Raw genomic sequence first — 22,395 nt, forward strand, 5'->3', positions numbered from 1 at the left:
AGGTTATTTTGTGTGTAGTAGCATAAAAGCTCGAACAGAATCATGACTTTCTTTTTATCCATTTACCTTTGCTGACTCTTGTGAAAGAAGTAAAACTATCTGTCTCTCGGTTGGACATGAAATGTCTCTACAAAGCACACTTGATTGGCTTGCCTGAACATGTACGCAAAATTAAATTTACTTGGAGCGGTTTTTGGTACGTTTTACATGGCATGCGTGTACGTGTGTAATCATCCTAGGAAGCGAAGGTGAGTGTCACAACCTTCTTCTTCCTCCTCCAAAGTGGAGAGGAAGTGGAAGTGCAAAAAGGGAAAGAAGAATAGAAGGTCTAATAGGCAGAAAAGGAAGTGGAAGCTTGCTTGGCAGGGAGCTCACGGCGGTGTCAAGGTGCCATTGTCCAGCCACCAGTTCTTTTTCTACCTCTTTGGCCTTCTATTCTTCCCCAATCTCCTTCTCCCAGGCCGACGGTGGACGGCGGGCGTTGGAGAAGTTGCCGCTTGCCGCATGCAGCTGTTGGTTACCTGGTCACTACAAATGCTTTTACAACATGAGGTTCTAATCACGGTAGACGAGACTAAAATCAATACAAGAAACTAAATTGGAAACGGAAAAGGTGAAAATTTAAGCAACTTAACAGTAGCTAAGCCCAATTTCCCCATCTGAAGTGTATAAACTGAACCATGCCGAAAAATCCCAGAGATTCTAATCCTGAAAATCATACAAGCCTCGGAGGAAAAATTTCCGATGATTCTTTCCGAACATACAAAGTTCTTTTAAAAACTTAAAAAGTCCCTTAGAATAAACAATTTATATTTACATACATGTTGATTGAATATTTCTTGGTTAGAGGTACAAGTCCTTTTAATATAAAAGCACAACCAACTAGACTCCATAACTCAACAACAGCGACTCAGAAACACATCAGTACAAGAAGAATAAACTTAGATGGCCATGAACAAACTAACGTTTTACTTTTATGTTGATGCATGTTATCAATAAGAAAAATAATAACCACCCTGATTTTTTAGATGTTCTGTCACGCTCTACCACCATTTTCCCTATGCTTCGACCTTCCATCAACAAGATTCCACTCGGAAACACATCGGTACAAGGACATCATCAAATTCATCATGGTGGCAATCTGCTCTTGGTTTCTAGCACACGAAGCTGGAGCACGTCAGCTGGGGCTAACTTCAGACTCTTACTTGCTCTTGCCATGCTTCGCTCGGAGGTCAGCAGTGGCGGCCTTGATGGTGCAGAACCTGGCAAGCAATGCATCCTTCTCGTTCCCGGCAATTCCATGGCGTCCCAAATGTATCTTTCTTGTTGAAACCAGTACAAGATACACAAGCCGGATGACGTAAAATCGAATACCACAAAAAAGTAAGTAGTTCCCCTGTTACAGGGTTTAAGAATGGTGTTCAGGCACACAGAGCTTCAACACACCTGACGGCGAGACACAGCAGAGCAGATCATGAGATGCATGATTTGGTATGAGACTATTTGACAACAACAGCAAGTGCATAACACAATGTGCTCCCAGGACTAAATATTTTGGTTGACTCTGCCATATTGGGGTAGGGTCAACCAGCATGCGAATTAAACTATAACCATTTTCACTCTTTGGAGTATGATGGCATCACACGGTGGCGAGCGCCCATCAGCCACCTGTACTACATACTAACTACGATGACTGCAGTAGCTGATAGCTGGCCTAACATGACTACCTTATACAAGCAGAAGCGCAGCAGTAACTAACTATTTTTAGTGTATAGGCCTCAAGTATGACATAAAAAGTGGACCACATACCAAATCCATCAAAAGAAGCAAGAACAATCTCTCCAGGCAATGAGCTGAAAACCTCTCGCCAGCCTTTTGAGTTAGCTGATGACCTTGTAAAGTAGTCACTGCACTCTTCACAAGTCCAAATAACAGTACACTTTTCTAAGCCTGCCATCAACAACAAAACTAATGTTTCGATCAAGATTATGTACATAAAAATTGTGTAAATTAGCTCAAGGAAAACAAAATTCAATATTCTCATTAAGAAAACTCAGAAAATGAGACATCTGAATTTGTTGGACCAATAAGCACAAGCTGCATAGAACATGTGGTGCTAGGTACCTCGAGATCGCTGATGAACAGTGTGACAGTACCTGCAAGGCACACTGTTTAGACTCCATGTTCATTCACATGAATCTTTATGCTCAAATGATATATGATGTACTCCCTCCGTTCCCAAATATAAGTCTTTCTAGAGATTCCAACAAGTGACTACATACGGAGCAAAATGAGTGAATCTACACTCTAAAATATGTCTACATACATCCGTATGTTGTAATCTATTTGAAATGTCTAAAAAGACTTATATTTAGGAACGGAGGGAGTATTTACCAGCTCGCGATTATATCAACATAATGTACATAGCAGTAAAACAAGCTTAAAAAGAAAGGTCATCGTTAGAAATAAATACATTCCACGGTGAAAATCCAGTCAAAATGCAAATATCCACAATCACGGGCCATTTTGATACGAATGCTTGGGATTCTACCTATATGACATAAGGATCGAACCAAGGCATCAAGCCATAGCTACGATTTAACAGAGCAAGAACACAAGTTACATAGCAGTATAGCACCAGGGATGGCAAACAACAGAACTAGTAAAAGGCATGTAAGTGCCATCATGGTTACAGGAAGGATTAAAGAGATTGTCCCTAATGATCATAAGATTTTCTAACTCAACTGAAAGTATGAAATACCCTTAAAGAATAACGATATACTAATCTATCTTTGAATTATGAAGTGCCAAAAGCCATAGACGACAATCCCAGTTCCTTAAACTCCACCACGTTAACCTTTTTTCAAGATGAGTTGAGTATCTTCTAAAAAGAATTAACATGATTGTTGGACTATGCCAAATCCATAGTGTGCAGCAAATGCGAACGTCCATGTCTGTGGAAAAAAAAATCTTGCTGCTGACTTACTTCTGGATTATGTCAAGATTTGTTATGCAACTCCAATATTATCCTTTGATTTTCCTGTGGGATGTAAATAACTATCAATTTTGAAACGGAAAAATTATTATGAGAGAAATGTTTCTAGCTGGTAGAATTTCAGCATTTCTTGGAGGAAACATGTACAAGATAACCAAACAGTTAGAAATATAGTACAGTTCAGTTCGGTAGTGGTTCAGTTCATAACTGATTACCATTTAACATCAGGTCTGATTACCATGCATCATTGATCAATCCATCCATGGAAGTAAAGACATTTTCTCATGCTATTTTTGAGCTCATTTCTACCGGGAAACCAGCGACACAGTGGAGTTGCCTCAAAACAGAAACTCAACCCGTCATCACCGTGCCCAAAGAAGCAAAAAAGAAAAGAAAAATGAAAACCCTGAATTTGCAAAAGCAAGAAGCACTAATAAATCATCTCTCGTTACAATGAATCCTTTATCAGTGCTCACCCGTGCAGCCGCCTTACCGCGGGCTACGGTTGCTGCTGCTGCTGCCGGCCACCACTACACATCCTGAAGAAGCCGCATGTGCCGCCGCCATTTGCCTTCCCCTGACCACTCGTCACGGTCTCCTTGTCGTCCTCGAGCTGCTCCAGCGCCACCACCACCTGCTCCATGCCCGGCCGGACTCTCGGGTGGATGGAGATGCACCGGAGCGCGAGTGCAGCAGCCTTCTGCGCGCCGCCAAGGGAGTACTGCCCGTCCAGCCGCGCGTCCAGGATGTGGGAGATGCGTCGCTTGCTCTTCAGGTACGGCCGCGCCCACTCCACCAGGTTGCGCTCGCTGGACGGACGGCTCCTGCTCAGGGCTCGCCGGCCGGATAGGATCTCCAGGAGCACCACACCAAAACTGTACACATCGCACTTCGTCGTCAGATGGCCTGTTAAAACAAAGATTCAGAAAGACCCAACTAGATACTCCTCCTTCCAAGGGTGCAGATTCCATAGGCGTCAAAATCATATTTGTTTTTTCAGATGCTGCAAAGGAACAGACAAATGATCCAGCTTGGATATAACCCAACATGGATTAGCATACGCATTAGCAATATTATATGGGGATTACACTACACAGCTCATCCCTACCTAGGAGGCTAGGAACAAACAACTAAACTAAAAGAACATGTACTGGCCGCCGTTGACCGGTTGGTACAAAGTACATGGATGCTTATCTAGCTGCAAGATTATGCAGGATTCTTTTATGGATCGATCCCCTGCTACTCCCTTACAATTAAAGTGGTGGTGATACTTAATCAATCTGGTTTAGTGCATGCGGTGAAGGGGTCCAGTTAGGCCTGTAACCATGACAAATTGGAGCAGTTGTGCTGCAACTAACTAATATGACCTCCTCAAGACCTCAGCGCCCAACCCAAGGATTTTAATAGTGTTCTTTGCTGCTTCTCACAGTGCTTCATGACGACATCAAAATTATCATACTGAAAGTTCAGGGCATTTCTAGTATCTCCCCAATGCTAAATATACTCAATAAATTGAAGGTTAGAACCATTTCAACGACGCCAAAGCATATTATGAATATAAATTTACGCTAATCCGGTCATGACTTTGAAGAACAAATTAAGCTATCTGTTCATTTGATGTAAAGTACCTGTATCCAGATATTCAGGGGCTGCATATCCATCTGTGCCCATGACCCTTGTAGAGACATGGCTCTCATCATCGTTTGGCCCATCCCTCGCCAACCCAAAATCAGACAACTTTGCGCTGTAGCTCTGCAATCCACCAGTCAACACAACTAGCATCAACAAGGTACTGAACAAATTGTTTTCTCAATCAAATTAGAAGGCAAAAACAGAAACATACCGAATCAAGGAGAACATTTGACGTCTTGAAATCGCGGTAGATGACGTTGGCCTTGTCGCTGTGGAGGAACGCAAGCCCCTTAGCTGCTCCAAGAGCAACATTCATCCTCACATTCCATGACAGTGAGTGGAAATTTAAGCTCCCTACGTCACCATTCAATCAAAGTTGTTATTATCCCACTAACCACTATTTCACCCAGTAGTAACTAAGCTGGGCCATGTTGACCGATCAACGGAAGGCTAGAAGAGAGTTAGAAATTGCATTTACTCCCGAAAAGATGGTTCTCCAAGCTTCCCTGTGGCATGAACTCGTAGACAAGTAGGTGCTGCACGTCTTCGAGGCAGTAGCCTAGGAGCTTCACCAGATTGGGATGCGACAATCTGCCAAGGTAATTCACTTCAGCCTGCATGGGATTCAGAAACAGATCCAGAAATTAAGAACATATCATTCGGTAATAATGTATCCAGAAATTTCATTGACATGTTGATTGTGGATGTACATACATGCAGAATTGAAGAGATGAAATGAATTGGGATGATTGGTGGTGAGTACTGACCAGCCATTCCCTGTGGCCCTGGATGCCTTTCTGGCTGAGCCTCTTAACGGCAACGGGCATGCCAGTGTCGCTGCTGGCCGGGGCGAAGGTGCTCTCCTCGACCCACCCTTTGTACACCACTCCAAAGCCGCCCTCACCGAGGATGCTGTCCCGCCGGAAATTCCTAGTGGCTGTCCTGAGCTCCTTGAAGGTGAAGCTCCTGATGTTGGCCGAGTGGAGGATCTCGCCCTCGCTCCTAGAGGTTGGCTTCGCGAAGCAGTTACTCATGGCTGGTGATATGCCAGATCAAACCAAACTCCACAAACCAGCAGATGGATTAGAATGAATGAATACAACTATCTGAGCACCTTAAGACTGATAGTTGACTACTGACTAGACATGCACAAACGAGATCCCAGCTGAGCTTAATTATTTACTCCTCAACAACTACCACCACTACTCTTATATTCAGGAATTAATGAGCACAGAAAGGAGAGGATTAATTAATTTAATCATGTTAAAGCAGCAGGCACCGGCCAGTACATTTGTAATGGATAAACATATGACGCTACAGCAGTACTACATTGTGTTCACACTTTTCATAGGCTCTTCACCTCTGTACCATACAGTAGTCCCATAAGTGAAGAGCCTCATCCATCTATCTCCTTTGTTAAACAACTAAGCAACCAATGACCTATCTGCAGTTCTGTTCTGCACTACACAAAAAGCAATCTGTGCATACATCCATATTATCTAGTTGACCTTTGTTAATTCTGGCACGTGTCTTTTCTTGGAAGCTTCTGCATCGTGGCTGGCTTCATTGCAACAAGTTATAGCTCTTTGGCGCATACATAGTACAATGTCCAAGTGGCACCAACATTGTGTTCAACATAGGCCGCAATGAAACGGAGTGATGGCCCAAGAACAGAAGAACCTATGCAAGAAAGGAGTCAACTGGCAGAGTTAAGCTCCCACACACCACAAAATAATGTTGTTGAATTTCAGCAATGCACACAACATCTTTCATGAACAATCACCAAAACAATATGGAAAGCCTAGGCTGCAAGGGAACATATTGGTTTATATAGCACTAGTATTAGAATAATCTTGGTTTCATCTAAATTTGTCTGCGTTTTCAGCAACTTTTGGCAACAAAAATAATTAAAAAAATCAAACTGATTTATTGACAAAAGAAGTATCGCTTAACCAGTCAAACAAGATTTATTTCATGCAACAATATCTGCAGCTGTTGATGTGCATATTTAAAAGAATAAAAAGAGAAGTCTCACATGGGAACAGACATTTTAAGTACTATTTCTATCTATAGTTAAGTGTTTTTAGCCCCCCGCCCCTCTTTTATGGTCATATTCTTGGGAGGCATACCTCACTACTCGCTAGCAGTGTAGCACTATGGCAGCAAGTTCATTATGCGTATGACTGCAGTAACCGATAGCTCGACTAACATGACAGCCTTGTATGATGAGAGGCAGCAGTAATTAATTATTTTTAGTGTAGGCCTGAAGTATGACATAAAAGGGGATCACGTACGAATCCATCAAGAGAAGCGACAACAATCTCTCCAGGCAATAGGCTGAAAACCTCTCGCCAGCCTTTGAGTTAGCTGATGAGCTTGTAACATGGCCAGTACTCTTCACAACTCCAAATAAAAGTATTCTAGCTGCCACTTTCTCAGACATTTTGGTGGTCAGCTTCTTACCCCTGCCAGCAACCACATGAGGTCATTCTTTCAGACCGACAACAAAAACTAATATTTGATTGAGATTATGTTCATGCAAATTGTGTAACTAAGCTCAAGGAAAAAATTCAGTATTCCCATCGAAACAACTAATCACAAAATGAGACATCAGGATTAGTTGGACTAATCAGCACAAGCTACATAAAACATGCGGTGCTATGTGCCTCGAGTTCGCTGATGAACAATGTGACAATATGACATCATTCACAAGGCACAGGGCTCAGACTCCTTGTTCATTTGAATGAATCTTCATGCTCAAATGATATACGGTATATTTAGCACCTCAAGATTATATCAACATAACATACTTAGCAGTAAAGCAAGCTTAAAAACATCTATGCCGTCGTCACAAATAAACAGTAAATACACACCCCAGTCTAAACCTTAAAAAAATGCAGATATTCACAATCACGGGGCATTCAATACGGGCATAAAGATCAAACCAAGGCATCAAGCCATAGCTATGATTCAACAGAGCATGACCAAAAAGCTACTTAGCACCAGGGATAGCAAACTACAGACCTAGAAAAAGGCATGTAAGTTCCTGCATGATTACATGAATAATTTAAAGAGATTGTCCCGACCTATCATAAGATTTGTAACTCAACTGAAATACTCTTAAAGAACAATAAGATACTCATGCTGGACACTGTACCAGGGTATGAATTATGAAGTGCCAAAAGCCAGAGACAATCCCAGTTCCTCACCACTTTAACCTTTTGGGTTTTGTAAGATGAGTTGCATATCTTCTAAAAAGAATTCAAATGATTTGTTGGAATAAGTCGGGCTCATATTGTGCAAATGTGATAAGTCCATGCCCATGGAGACTATGGTCAACAAAATCTTGCCGCTGACTCCCTTTGGAAGAATGTCAAGATTCGTTGTGCACTCGAACATTTTGACATTGTCCTTTGACTTTCTTGTGGAATACTCAAAGATTTGTTGTTTTCCCTCTGTATCACAATTCACAAAGTTGACAATCACTTTGCTTTCAGCCTTGAATCACCAGTAGTCATTGCAAGAACATGACCCCATCTTGAAGTGATGGAATCTATTCAGATCCCTCACAACAAACTCACGCTCCATAATGTCACTTATGAGCTTGAACGCGTCATGGCAGTCGCAGCACATCCTCAGGTTCTTCATCACCCTGATGGTCATCCCCTTGGGGGTAACCAGCAAACCAAACCCCAAAGCCAATAACTCGCTGTGCACTCCAACCATCTCGCCTTTCCCATCCTCTCCATCCTCTTCATGAGCATCAAAGACTCTGGTACTACCTAGTCCACCCTTGTAACCCTTCTCCCGCATCTTACCCTCTAACTCATCAAGCAACATCATCACTTCACCTGCCCTTGCACCGGCGGGTGATACCAATCCGGCGTAGAACACGTACGGTATGTCTTTTATCTCAATCCAGCTGCACCCAGGGTCTTTCTGTATGCCTCGTCGTCTCATGTTCGACCATACAGCAGCAGCATTGTCAGTCTGGCCGGCTGAAGTGTATGCATTTGACATCACTACCAGTGCACCTGCTACATCTTGGTTGAACTCTGACACTCTGTGGGCAGCCCTGGTGGCTAGATCTAAGCGCCTATGTGTCCGGCAAGCTGACAGCAATGAGCTCCACAGCATGAGGGCATCGCGGCCTTCAACCTGCGCTTCGTTGGCCAGCTCAAATGCCTCCTCAAGCCGTCCTGCTCGGCCGAGCATGTCAACCGCACATGTGTAGTGGCTGGCGCATGGATGGATGCCATATTTGCTCTGCATGGAGTGGAGGAGATGGAGGCCAGTGTCAACAAGACCTGAATGGCTGCAAGCATGCATGACGCCAAGCAGTGTAACACTGTTCGGTAGCACATCTCGATCGATCATCTCATTGAAAAAAGTGAGTGCGCACCTCCCAAGACCGTACTTTGCTGCTGCCACGATGATGGAGGTATAGCAGATGACCGATGGATGCTCAATCCTGTCAAATACCTTTCTTGAGTACTCGTAGAATCCACACTTGGAGTACATGTCAACCAAGCCTACAACAATCACGCCATTGCATCCATGCCCAAACCGAAGGACTGTCCCATGCACAGACTTGCCAACTCCAAGCCGCCCAACACCTGCACACGCATTCACAACACTTGACAGCATGAAGTGGTTGGGCGCCATGAAATTGCTTTTCGTTCTGAACTCGGCAAAAAGTTGGATGGCCTCACGCCCAAGCGCATTCTGCGCGTATACAGACAGCATCGAGCCCCATGAAACTGCATTCCTCGCCGGAGCAGCCATACCATCAAACACTGCACGTGCAGTCTCCACATCTCCGGCCTTGCCATACATGTCAATGAGCGCGGTGGCAACAACAGCATCAGACGCATAGCCCTCGACCTCAGCACGGGCATGCACTTTCCGCCCAAGTCCAGCATCAGCAAGGCGTGCGCACGCGCTAACGGCAGTCGAGAAGGTGAAGGCATTCGGTGGCACACCGCTGTGAGACATGTCACGGAGGAGGGAAACAGCAAGGCGAGGTCGGCCGGTGCTAGAGTACCCGGACATGAGGGCTGTCCAGGAGATGACGTCCCGCTCGGGCATTCCATCGAACAGGTCGTGAGCGCGGGCAGTGACGCCGCATCGGCAGTAAGCAGCGATGATGTGGTTGCAAGATGAGACAGCGGAGGCGGTGCCGACCTTGAGCAGCTTTGCGTGGGTGGCGGCTACAGACGCGTGGTCGGTGGCGCCGCGCAGTAGGTGGATTAACAGCGGCGTGACCGTGGCTGTGGTTGATGTCGCCGCCATGGGAGTGGATTGTCATCCGAAGGTCATTACGTTCCATTCTCCCAGAGAATCAGCCCACCACTAATACCTCCTCTTAATACCATATACGAATGTAGAATTTGGCACAACTGCTACTTCTGCCTGCAATTCCACACACACACAAAAAAAAATCAGAAGAACTATTGAACATTCAATACAAATTGAACATTTGAGAACCAGATTACCCTTTAAGCAAAATCACCTATAATGCTAGCTAAGATGGTCCAAGGTTTCAGGCAGCCTCTCTCTTACATCAGAGTGCAACTGCAAACCTATAAAAATGAAACTTTCTAAATGACCACTAACATGATTAAGGATCCTAATCAGTTGAAGACGCATTTGTTTTCCCGACATTCGAGAGCCCACTATCCAATGTTTCTAATTTCATCAGCCTGCAAATTTACGATGCCGTGGTAAACTAATCTGGTTAGCAAGTCGCGGCAACACATGACACTGAGTTGATATGCACGAACTAGACAGACATGGAAATAGAATCGGAAAATCGAGTTACCAAGGTGAGCGGCGCGGGGTCGCTGGGCAGCTCCGTGGACAATCAATCCACCTCGGCCTGTCGGGTCCGCGCCGGATTGGGAGTGGACACGCCTCAATCCGTGGCCCGCTACCGCGAAGCGGAGGCCTGCTGTGGCTGGGGAGCGCCGGGGCCTGGACGACGGCAAGCGGCGCCTCCCCTTGGGACTCGACGAGCAGGCGATGGGGGCGGCGGCGCGTGGCGGCGGGAGGAGATAGTGGCAGGGGCGGATGGCTGCTACTGTCGTTCTTCGGTCGTCACCCCCGTTCAGGTAACGAACGGCCGTGATTGAACAAGGAGAAGAGACACGGATGGCCCAGATCAACTTAGTTACAGTGGAGCTTAATTTTCTGTTATTTACGTTGGAGGTAAGTTGAGATGGATGTGTGGCCACACGAGGAAGGATCGAGTCCGGAATGATGATATACGAGATAGAGTTGGGGTAGCACCAATTAAAGAGAAGCTTGTCCAACATCGTCTGAGATGGTTTGGGCATATCCAGCGCAGGCCTCCAGAAGCTCCAGTGCATAGCGGATGGCTAAAGCGTGCGGAGAATGTCAAGAGAGGGCGGGGTAGACCGAATTTGACATGGGAGGAGTCCGTTAAGAGAGACCTGAAGGATTGGGATATCACCGAAGAGCTAGCTATGGACAGGGGTGCATGGAAGCTTGCTATCCATGTGCCAGAGCCATGAGCTGGTTGCGAGATCTTATGGGTTTCACCTCTAGCCTACCCCAACTTGCTTGGGACTAAAGGCTTTGTTGTTGTTGTTGTTGTTGTACGTTGGAGGTAACTAGGAATTGTCCAGTCTAGATTTTTTTTATCTTTTTTGAGAATCTGTCCAGTCTAGACAGGGAGGAACAAGAGCATAGATGGATGAGGCGGGAACCAAGGTTTTTTTTTTCTTTTTGAAGGGAGGCGGGAACCAAGGTTTGTCAAAGTGGCTGCCTTTCATGAGGATGCAGGTAGAGGAGCAACAGTTGTAATAATCCGAGATGAGAAGGGACACTTTCTGGCTGCCCAATATAGATACAATGATTTTGCTCCACATGCTACAACTATGGAGGATAGAGCAATGCGTGATGGTCTTCAACTTGCCAACTCTCTAGGCTTTAATCGAGTGGAAGTAGAATCAGACTCCCTTGAGTTGGAAGAAATGATTTGCCGTGAGTAATTGCTTCAGGCTGGTCTTGTATTTATAGTCAGGAGATATACATGGTGCAGAGTTTGTTACAACAAACATTGGCCGGATAAACATTGGCCGGATAGGAACAACTCTATCTCGTGCTAGATAAGCTATAGGAGATACTAACAGACTAGCTATACGACTAGCTATACTAACTGACTAGTATCCTGGCTAACTCAATACGATTGCGTTAACATTCCCCCGCAATCTTAACCTATATGAAGGTTCAGATTGGTTCGTAATCGATTGAGCATGATCTTCGTGAGAGGTTTGGTGAAAGCGTCCGCCACTTGGTCTGCTGTTGAGACGAACCGAACATCAAGTGCTCCCATGGCGACCTTCTCTCTCACAAAGTGAAAATCAACTTCAATGTGCTTAGTGCGAGCATGAAATACTGGATTGGCCGTCAAATACGTAGCACCGAGATTGTCACACCACAGCACAGGAGCTCGGGGCGAGGAACTCGCAGCTCTCTTAGCAATGACAGTAGCCAAGTAGCTTCGGCAGTCCCATTCGCCAACGCCTTGTACTCAGCTTCAGTGGATGAACGGGACACTGTTGGCTGCTTCCGTGCACTCCATGATACAAGGTTGGGTCCAAAGAAAACCGCAAACCCACGCGTAGACCTCCTGTCATCGCTGCAACCCGCCCAATCGGCATCAGTAAAGACACGCAGAAGAGTGGAAGGTGATCGCCGAAGGGTTAAACCAGTGGACAGTGATCCTCGCACATACCGCAAGATCCGTTTCACGGCCTCCCAGTGAGCATCAGTTGGTCTTGACAAGTACTGACAGACCTTGTTTACGGCAAAAGACAGATCAAGCCGTGTCAAGGTCAGATATTGAAGAGCTCCAACTGTACTACGATATCTGAAAGCTTCATCTTCACTAAGTCCATGACCTGAATCCAGTGTGAGCTTCTCATGAGTGCACATGGGCGTTGAGACTGCTTTGCAATTCGCTATATCTGTACGTTGCAACAAATCAAGAGCATACTTCTGTTGTGTAAGAATAATTCCCCCGGAATTGGGAAGCACCTCAATGCCAAGGAAATAATGGAGAGAACCAAGATCTTTGACAGGAAAAGTAGCTGATAATTGGTGTAGCAAATGCGTCATAGCCGAAGAGGAAGAGCTCGCAATGACGATGTCATCAACATAAACAAGCATGTAGATGGTGACACTGTCTTGGGCAAAGATAAACAGCGAGGTGTCGGCAACCGAGGGAACAAAACCGAGCTGCTGAAGACGCTCACTGAGACGAGCATACCATGCCCGAGGCGACTGCTTCAGACCGTAAAGCGCTTTATGGAGCTTGCAAACATAATCTGGACAAGAGGGATCTTGGAAACCCGGTGGCTGCTGCATATATGCTTCCTCGGCGAGAATTCCATGGAGAAAAGCATTGCTGATGTCCACCTGCCGGAGATGCCAGCCACGAGAGACGGCAAGAGAGAGCACAAGACGCACTGTGGCTGGTTTGACTACCGGAGAGAATGTTTCCGAGTAGTCGATCCCATACTGCTGAGCGAAGCCGCGAGCAACGAGACGTGCCTTGAACTTATCCAGGGAACCATCAGCTTTGTGCTTGACCTTGAAAACCCATTTACAGCCAATGATGTTCTTCCCGGGAGGACGAGGAACAAGTGTCCATGTCTTGTTTTGCTAAACAGCCGAGAATTCAGACTCCATGGCTGGACGCCAGTGATCATCGGCAAGTGCCTGACGATAGGAGCGTGGTTCGGCATGAAACGCCCGCCGACGTGGATCATAGCGAGTAGTGCCGTCGCTTGGCACCAGCTTTTTGACGATGTTGTCCTTGAGCCTGGTCGTCATCGGATGTGGCGCACTCGCGGGCGCGACGTCGGGGACGGCCTGGGCGGTCGATGGAGACGGCGGGTCGACGAATAGCGGCCCACGTGTCGAGCTGGATGCGGAGTCGCTCGCCGCACTGCCCGCCCCGTCAGCAGTGGAAGGGCCAGCCGGTGACATGGGCGAGACCGGGGCATCCGGTCCAGTGGGAGTCGATGGAGACGTGGGCTCATGCGGCTGCTGAGAAATCCCATCTACATGGGAGTGACCTGGCCTGCATGCCGACATAGAGTCGCTGGAGGCCAATCCAGCAGCACCTGCAGGAGACAAAGACGAACTGCATGTAGCATCAGATAGCAAAGTCGTGTCATAATTGCGCATGCGATCATCCATTAGAGCCGGCTCTGTGATAGGAAAAAGAGTAGGCGGTGTGGAGAGTATGGAGGAGGAATTTTCCGCTGGCAAACTAGTGGAGAACGGGAACACTGTTGGGGAACGTAGCAGAAATTCAAAATTTTCCTACGAATCACCAAGATCTATCTATGGAGAGACCAGCAACGAGTAGAAGGAGAGTGCATCTACATACCCTTGTAGATCGCTAAGCGGAAGCGTTCAAGTGAACGGGGTTGATGGAGTCGTACTCGTCGTGATTCAGATCACCGATGATCAAGTGCCGAACGCACGGCACCTCCGCGTTCAACACACGTACAGCCCGGTGACGTCTCCCACGCCTTGATCCAGCAAGGAGAGAGGGAGAGGTTGAGGAAGACTCCATCCAGCAGCAGCACAACAGCGTGGTGGTAGTGGAGGAGCGTGGCAATCCAGCAGGGCTTCGCCAAGCACCATGGGAGAGGAGGAGGAGGGAGAGGGGCAGGGCTGCACCAACGAGAGATCAAATCGCGTGTTATGGGCAGCCCCTAGGCCTCATATATATAGGGGAAGGGGAGGGCTGCGCCCCCTTTAGGGTTTCCCACCCCAAAGGGGCGGCGGCCAGCCTCCAGATGGCATCTGGTGCGGCGGCCAAGAGGGGGGGGAGGAGTCCATCCTCCCCAAGGCACCTCGGAGGTGCCTTCCCCCTTGAGGACTCTTCCCTCTAGGGTTCCCTAGGCGCATGGGCCTCTTGGGGCTGGTGCCCTTGGCCCATGTAGGCCAAGGCGCACCCCCTACAGCCCATGTGGCCCCCCGGGGCAGGTGGCCCCACCCGGTGGGCCCCCGGGACCCTTCCGGTGGTCCCGGTACAATACCGATGACCCCGAAACTTGTCCCGATGGCCGAAACAGGACTTCCTATATATAAATCTTTACCTCCGGACCATTCCGGAACTCCTCGTGACGTCCGGGATCTCATCCGGGACTCCGAACAACATTCGGTAACCACATACAAACTTCCTTTATAACCCTAGCGTCATCGAACCTTAAGTGTGTAGACCCTACGGGTTCGGGAAACATGCAGACATGACCGAGACGTTCTCCGGTCAATAACCAACAGCGGGATCTGGATACCCATGTTGGCTCCCACATGTTCCACGATGATCTCATCGGATGAACCACGATGTCAAGGACTCAATCAATCCCGTATTCAATTCCCTTTGTCTATCGGTATGTTACTTGCCCGAGATTCGATCGTCGGTATACCGATACCTAGTTCAATCTCGTTACCGGCAAGTCACTTTACTCGTTCCGTAACACATCATCCCGTGATCAACTCCTTGGTCACATTGCACATATGATGATGTCCTACCGAGTGGGCCCAGAGATACCTCTCCGTTTACACGGAGTGACAAATCCCAGTCTCGATCCGCATAAAACAATAGATATTTTCGGAGATACCTGTAGTGCACCTTTATAGTCACCCAGTTACGTTGTGACGTTTGATACACCCAAAGCACTCCTAAGGTATCCAGGAGTTACACGATCTCATGGTCAAAGGAAGAGATACTTGACATTGGCAAAGCTCTAGCAAACGAACTACACGATCTTTGTGCTATGCTTAGGATTGGGTCTTGTCCATCACATCATTCTCCTAATGATGTGATCCCGTTATCAACGACATCCAATGTCCATAGCCAGGAAACCATGACTATCTGTTGATCACAACGAACTAGTCAACTAGAGGCTCACTAGGGACATATTGTGGTCTATGTATTCACACGTGTATTACGATTTCCGGATAATACAGTTATAGCATGAATAAAAGACAATTATCATGAACAAGGAAATATAATAATAATACTTTTATTATTGCCTCTAGGGCATATTTCCAACAGTCTCCCACTTGCACTAGAGTCAATAATCTAGTTCACATCGCCATGTGATTAACACTCACAGGTCACATCGCCATGTGACTAATACCCAAGAGTTTACTAGAGTCAGTAGTCTAGTTCACATCACTATGTGATTAACACTCAATGAGTTTTATGTTTGATCATGTTGCTTGTGAGAGAGGTTTTAGTCAACGGGTCTGAACCTTTCAGATCCGTGTGTGCTTTACAAATCTCTATGTCATCTCCTAGATGTAGCTACCACGCTCTATTTGGAGCTAATCCAAATAACTGTTCTACTTGGAGCTATTCTAAAATGTTGCTCCATTATATGTATCCGGTATCTCTACTCAGAGCTATCCGGATAGGTGTCAAGCTTGCATCGACGTAACCCTTTACGACGAACTCTTTTACCACCTCCATAATCGAGAAAAATTCCTTAGTCCACTAGTTACTAAGGATAACTTTGACCGCTGTCCTGTGATCCATTCTTGGATCACTCTTGTACCCCTTGACTGACTCATGGCAAGGCACACTTCAGGTGCGGTACTCAGCATGGCATACTGTAGAGCCTACGTCTAAAGCATAGGGGACGACCTTCGTCCTTTCTCTCTTTTCTGCCGTGGTCGAGCTTTAAGTCTTAACTTCATACCTTACAACTCAGGCAAGAACTTCTTCTTTGACTGGTCCATCTTGAACACCTTCAAGATCATGTCAAGGTATGTGCTCATTTGAAAGTATTATTAAGCATTTTGATCTATCCTTATAGATCTTGATGCTCAATGTTTAAGTAGCTTAATCCAGGCTTTCCATTGAAAAACACTTTCAAAAATAACCCTATATGCTTTCTAGAAATTCTACATCATCTCTGATCATCAATATGTTAAGAACATATACTCATCAGAAATTCTATAGTGCTCCCACTCACTTCTTTGGAAATACAAGTTTCTCATAAACTTTGTACAAACCCAAAATCTTTGATCATCTTATCAAAGCGTACATTCCAACTCCGAGATGCTTACTCCAGTCCTTAGAAGGATCGCTGGAGCCAGCATACCTTTTAGCATCCTTAGGATCGACAAAAACTTTCTGATTGTATTACATACAACCTTTCCTCACGAAAACCGGTAAGGAAACTCGTTTTGACATCCATCTGCCAGATTTCATAAATACAGCTAATGCTAACATGAATCCGACGGACTTTAAGCATCGCTACGGATGAGAAAATCTCATCGTAGTCAACTCCTTGAACTTGTGAAAAAACTCTTCGCCACAAGTCGAGCTTCATGGACGGTGACATTACCGTCCACGTTCGTCTTCTTCTTAAAGATCCATTTATCTCAATGGCTTGCCGATCATCGGGCAAGTCCACCAAAGTCCATGCTTTGTTCTGATACATGGATCCTATCTCGGATTTCATGGCTTCTAACCATTTGTTGGAATTTGGGCCCACCGTCGCTTCTCCATAGCTCGTAGGTTCATTGTTGTCTAGCAACATGACTTTCAAGACAGGATTACTGTACCACTCTGAAGTAGTACGTATCCTTGTCATCCCACGAGGTTTGGTAGTGACTTGATCCGAAGTTTCATGATCAATATCATAAGCTTCCACTTCAATTGGTGTAGGTGCCACAGGAACAACTCCCTGTGCCCTGTCACACACTAGTTGAAGAGACGGTTCAATAACCTCATCAAGTCTCCACCATCCTCCCACTCAATTCTTTCGAGAGAAACTTTTCCTCGAGAAAGGACCCGATTCTAGAAACAATCCATATTGCTTTCGGATCTGAATTAGGAGGTATACCCAACTGTTTTGGGTTTCCTATGAAGATGCGTTTTATCCGCTTTGGGTTCGAGCTTATCAACCTGAAACTTTTTCATATAAGCGTCGCAGCCCCAAACCTTTAAGAAATGACAACTTAGGTTTCTCTAAACCATAATTCATACGGTGTCATCTCATCGGAATTACGTGGTGCCCTATTTAAAGTGAATGTGGTTGTCTCTAATGCTTAACCCATGAACGATAGTGGTAATTCGATAAGAGACATCATGGTACGCACCATATCCAATAGGGTGCAACTATGATGTTCGGACACACCATCACACTATGGTGTTCCAGGCGGTATTAATTGTGAAACAATTTCCACAATGTCTTAATTGTGTGCCAAAACTCGTAACTCAGATATTCATCTCTATGATCATATCATAGACATTTTATCCTCTTGTCACAATGATCTTCTACTTCACTCTGAAATTATTTGAACCATTCAATAATTCAGACTTGTGTTTCATCAAGTAAATATTCTCAACATCTACTCGAATCATCTATGAAGTAAGAACATAACGATATTCACTGCATGCCTCAGCACTTATTGGACTGCACACATCAAAATGTGTTGCTTCCAACAAGTTGCTATCTTGTTCCATTTTACTGAAACCGAGGCTTTTCAGTCATCTTGCCTATGTGGTATGATTTGCATATCTCAAGTGATTCAAAATCAAGTGAGTTCAAACGGTCCATTTGCATGGAGTTTCTTCATGCATATATACCAATAGACATGGTTCGCATGTCTCAAACTTTTCAAAAACGAGTGAGTCCAAAGATCCATCAAGATGGAGCTTCTTCATGCGTTTTATACCATTATGACTTACATGGCAGTGCCACAAGTAAGTGGTACTATCATTACTATCTTATATCTTTTGGCATGAAAATGTGTATCCCTACGATCGAGATTCAATAAACCATTCAGGTTTAATACTAATCTTGATGGTAGAGGGAGCGTGCGATGCTTGATCACATCTAGCTTGGAAAAACTTCCAACACATATCGTCAGCTTACCTTTAGCTAGTCTCTGTTTTTTCCGTAGCTTTTATTTCAAGTTACTAACACTTAGCAACCGAACCGGTATCTAATACCCTGGTGCTACTAGGAGTACTAGTAAAGTACACATCAACACAATGTATATCCAATATACTTTTATCGACCTTGCCTGCCTTCTTATCTACCAAGTATCTAGGGTAATTCTGCTCCAGCGGCTATTCCCCTTATCACAGAAGCACTTAGTCTCGGGTTTGGGTTCAACCTCGGGTTTCTTCACTGGTGCAGCAGTTGATTTGCCGTTTCATGAAGTATCCCTTCTTGCCCTTGCCCTTCTTGAAACTAGTGGTTTCACCAACCATCAACAATTGATGCTCCTTCTTGATTTCTACTTTCGCGGTGTCAAACATCGCGAGTACCTCAAGGATCACCATATCTATCCCTGATATATTATAGTTCATCACGAAGTTCTAGCAGCTTGGTGGTAATGACTTCGGAGGAACTATCACTATTTCATCTGGAAGATCAACTCCCACTTGATTTAAGTGATTGTTGCACTCAGACAATCTGAGCACAAGCTCAACAATTGAGCTTCTCTCCTTAGTTTGCAGGCTAAGAAAATCGTCGGAGGTCTCATACCTCTTGACGTGGGCACAAGCCTGAAATCCCAATTTCAGTCCTCGAAACATCTCATATGTTCCGCGACGTTTCGAAAACGTCTTTGGTGCCTCTACTTAAACCATTTGACTGAACTATCACGTAGTTATCAAAACGTGTATGTTCGATGTTCGAAACATCCACAAACGACGTTTGGGGTTCGGCACACTGAGCAGTGCATTAAGGACATAAGCTTTCTACTGTCCGCATAATTGCTACTTTCAACTTTCAACTATATTTTCTCTAGGAACATATCTAAAACAGTAGAACTAAGGCGCGAGCTATGACATAATTTGCAAAGGGTCTTTTGACTATGTTCAAGATAATTAAGTTCATCTTATGAACTCCCACTTAGATAGACATCCCTCTGGTCATCTAAGTGATCACATGATCCGAGTCAACTAGGCCGTGTCCGATCATCACGTGAGACGGACTAGTTATCATCGGTGAACATCTTCATGTTGATCGTATCTACTATACGACTCATGCTCGACCTTTCGGTCTCCGTGTTCCGAGGCCATGTCTGCACATGCTAGGCTCGTCAAGTTAACCCTAAGTGTTTTCGCTGTGTAAAACTGTCTTACACCCGTTGTATGTGAACGTAAGAATCCATCACACCCGATCATCACGTGGTGCTTAGAAGCGACGAACTGTAGCAACGGTGCACAGTTAGGGGAGAACACTTCTTGAAATTTTGTAAGGGATCATCTTATTTACTACCGTCGTCCTAAGTAAACAAGATGCATAAACATGATAAACATCACATGCAATCAAATAGTGACATGATATGGCCAATATCATTTTGCTCCTTTTGATCTTCATCTTCGGGGCTCCATGATCATCATCGTCACCGGCATGACACCATGATCTCCATCATCGTGTCTTCATGAAGTTGTCACGCCAACGACTACTTCTACTTCTATGACTAACGCGTTTAGCAATAAAGTAAAGTAAGTTACATGGCGTTCTTCAATGACGCACAGGTCATACAAAAAATAAAGACAACTCCTATGGCTCCTGCCGGTTGTCATACTCATCGACATGCAAGTCGTGAATCCTATTACAAGAACATGATCAATCTCATACATCACATATCATTCATCGCATTCTTCTTGGCCATATCACATCACATAGCATACCCTGCAAAAACAAGTTAGACGTCCTCTAATTGTTGTTGCATGTTTTACGTGGCTGCTATGGGTTTCTAGCAAGAACGTTTCTTACCTACGCAAAACCACAACGTGATATGCCAATTGCTATTTACCCTTCATAAGGACCCTTTTCATCGAATCCGTTCCGACTAAACTGGGAGAGACTGGCACCCGCTAGCCACCTTATGCACCAAGTGCATGTCAATCGGTGGAACCTGTCTCACGTAAGAGTACGTGTAAGGTCGGTCCGGGCCGCTTCATCCCACAATACCGTCGAAACAAGATTGGACTAGTAACAGTAAGCATATTGAACAACATCAACGCCCACAACTACTTTGTGTTCTACTCGTGCAAAGAATCTACGCAATAGACCTAGCTCATGATGCCACTGTTGGGGAACGTAGCAGAAATTCAAAATTTTCCTACGCGTCACCAAGATCTATCTATGGAGAAACCAGCTACGAGTAGAAGGAGAGTGCATCTACATACCCTTGTAGATCGCTAAGCGGAAGCGTTCAAGTGAACGGGGTTGATGGAGTCGTACTCGTCGTGATTCAAATCACCGATGATCAAGTGCCGAACGGACGGCACCTCCGCGTTCAACACACGTACAGCCCGGTGACGTCTCCCATGCCTTGATCCAGCAAGGAGAGAGGGAGAGGTTGAGGAAGACTCCATCCAACAGCAGCACAACGGCGTGGTGGTGGTGGAGGAGCGTGGCAATCCCGCAGGGCTTCGCCAAGCACCATGGGAGAAGAGGAGGAGGGAGAGGGGCAGGGCTGCACCAACGAGAGATCAAATCGCGTGTTATGGGCAGCCCCTAGGCCTCATATATATAGGGGAAGGGGAGGGCTGCGCCCCCTTTAGGGTTTCCCACCCCAAAGGGGCGGCGGCCAGCCTCCAGATGGCATCTGGTGCGGCGGCCAAGAGGGGGGGAGGAGTCCATCCTCCCCAAGGCACCTCGGAGGTGCCTTCCCCCTTGAGGACTCTTCCCTCTAGGGTTCCCTAGGCGCATGGGCCTCTTGGGGCTGGTGCCCTTGGCCCATGTAGGCCAAGGCGCACCCCCTACAGCCCATGTGGCCCCCCGGGGCAGGTGGCCCCACCCGGTGGGCCCCCGGGACCCTTCCGGTGGTCCCGGTACAATACCGATGACCCCGAAACTTGTCCCGATGGCCGAAACAGGACTTCCTATATATAAATCTTTACCTCCGGACCATTCCGGAACTCCTCGTGACGTCCGGGATCTCATCCGGGACTCCGAACAACATTCGGTAACCACATACAAACTTCCTTTATAACCCTAGCATCATCGAACCTTAAGTGTGTAGACCCTACGGGTTCGGGAAACATGCAGACATGACCGAGACGTTCTCCGGTCAATAACCAACAGCGGGATCTGGATACCCATGTTGGCTCCCACATGTTCCACGATGATCTCATCGGATGAACCACGATGTCAAGGACTCAATCAATCCCGTATTCAATTCCCTTTGTCTATCGGTATGTTACTTGCCCGAGATTCGATCGTCGGTATACCGATACCTAGTTCAATCTCGTTACCGGCAAGTCACTTTACTCGTTCCGTAACACATCATCCCGTGATCAACTCCTTGGTCACATTGCGCATATGATGATGTCCTACCGAGTGGGCCCAGAGATACCTCTCCGTTTACACGGAGTGACAAATCCCAGTCTCGATCCGCATAAAACAATAGATATTTTCGGAGATACCTGTAGTGCACCTTTATAGTCACCCAGTTACGTTGTGACGTTTGATACACCCAAAGCACTCCTACGGTATCCAGGAGTTACACGATCTCATGGTCAAAGGAAGAGATACTTGACATTGGCAAAGCTCTAGCAAACGAACTACACGATCTTTGTGCTATGCTTAGGATTGGGTCTTGTCCATCACATCATTCTCCTAATGATGTGATCCCGTTATCAACGACATCCAATGTCCATAGCCAGGAAACCATGACTATCTGTTGATCACAACGAGCTAGTCAACTAGAGGCTCACTAGGGACATATTGTGGTCTATGTAT

The 22,395-nt window shown here is 46.0% G+C and overlaps 2 protein-coding genes across 4 annotated transcripts; both read right to left on the bottom strand.

Annotated features, from left to right (window-relative positions):
• Window positions 1–2,382: 2,382 nt before the first annotated feature.
• On the bottom strand, window positions 2,383–6,190 carry LOC119331147 (receptor-like cytoplasmic kinase 176). Of its 3 annotated transcripts, XM_037604321.1 has the most exons (6): window positions 6,136–6,190; window positions 5,395–5,663; window positions 5,106–5,241; window positions 4,839–4,981; window positions 4,624–4,747; window positions 2,900–3,901 (listed from the first exon to the last, which is right to left on the bottom strand). In XM_037604321.1, exons 2-6 carry the CDS (start codon window positions 5,659–5,661, stop codon window positions 3,495–3,497), a joined length of 1,077 nt encoding a protein of 358 aa, XP_037460218.1. In that variant the 5' UTR covers window positions 5,662–5,663; window positions 6,136–6,190; the 3' UTR covers window positions 2,900–3,494. The 3 variants fall into 3 exon arrangements, with proteins under 3 accessions (XP_037460219.1, XP_037460218.1, XP_037460217.1); XM_037604322.1 differs by lacking the exon at window positions 6,136–6,190 and having other exon boundaries at window positions 2,383–3,901; window positions 5,342–5,467; XM_037604320.1 differs by lacking the exon at window positions 6,136–6,190 and having other exon boundaries at window positions 2,901–3,901; window positions 5,395–5,696.
• A 1,911-nt stretch (window positions 6,191–8,101) lies between these two features.
• LOC119331146 (pentatricopeptide repeat-containing protein At4g15720-like) lies at window positions 8,102–10,568 on the bottom strand. Its single transcript, XM_037604319.1, has 2 exons — window positions 10,449–10,568; window positions 8,102–10,039 (listed from the first exon to the last, which is right to left on the bottom strand). Exon 2 carries the CDS (start codon window positions 9,917–9,919, stop codon window positions 8,132–8,134), a length of 1,788 nt encoding a protein of 595 aa, XP_037460216.1. The 5' UTR covers window positions 9,920–10,039; window positions 10,449–10,568; the 3' UTR covers window positions 8,102–8,131.
• Between the last annotated feature and the right edge of the window lie 11,827 nt (window positions 10,569–22,395).

Source organism: Triticum dicoccoides, chromosome 7A (assembly GCF_002162155.2).
Source record: "Triticum dicoccoides isolate Atlit2015 ecotype Zavitan chromosome 7A, WEW_v2.0, whole genome shotgun sequence".
Taxonomy (NCBI): domain Eukaryota; kingdom Viridiplantae; phylum Streptophyta; class Magnoliopsida; order Poales; family Poaceae; genus Triticum; species Triticum dicoccoides.

Bases quoted from the DNA above. Each gene is read 5' to 3' on its own strand.
- LOC119331146 (XM_037604319.1), bottom strand. From the start codon at position 9,919: ATGGCGGCGACATCAACCACAGCCACGGTCACGCCGCTGTTAATCCAC.
- LOC119331147 (XM_037604321.1), bottom strand. From the start codon at position 5,661: ATGAGTAACTGCTTCGCGAAGCCAACCTCTAGGAGCGAGGGCGAGATC. The intron at 5,242-5,394 runs GTCAGTACTCAC...AATCCCATGCAG, and splicing joins AGGGCCACAGGGAATGGCTG to GCTGAAGTGAATTACCTTGG. The intron at 4,748-4,838 runs GTATGTTTCTGT...GGTGGATTGCAG, and splicing joins CAAATGTTCTCCTTGATTCG to AGCTACAGCGCAAAGTTGTC.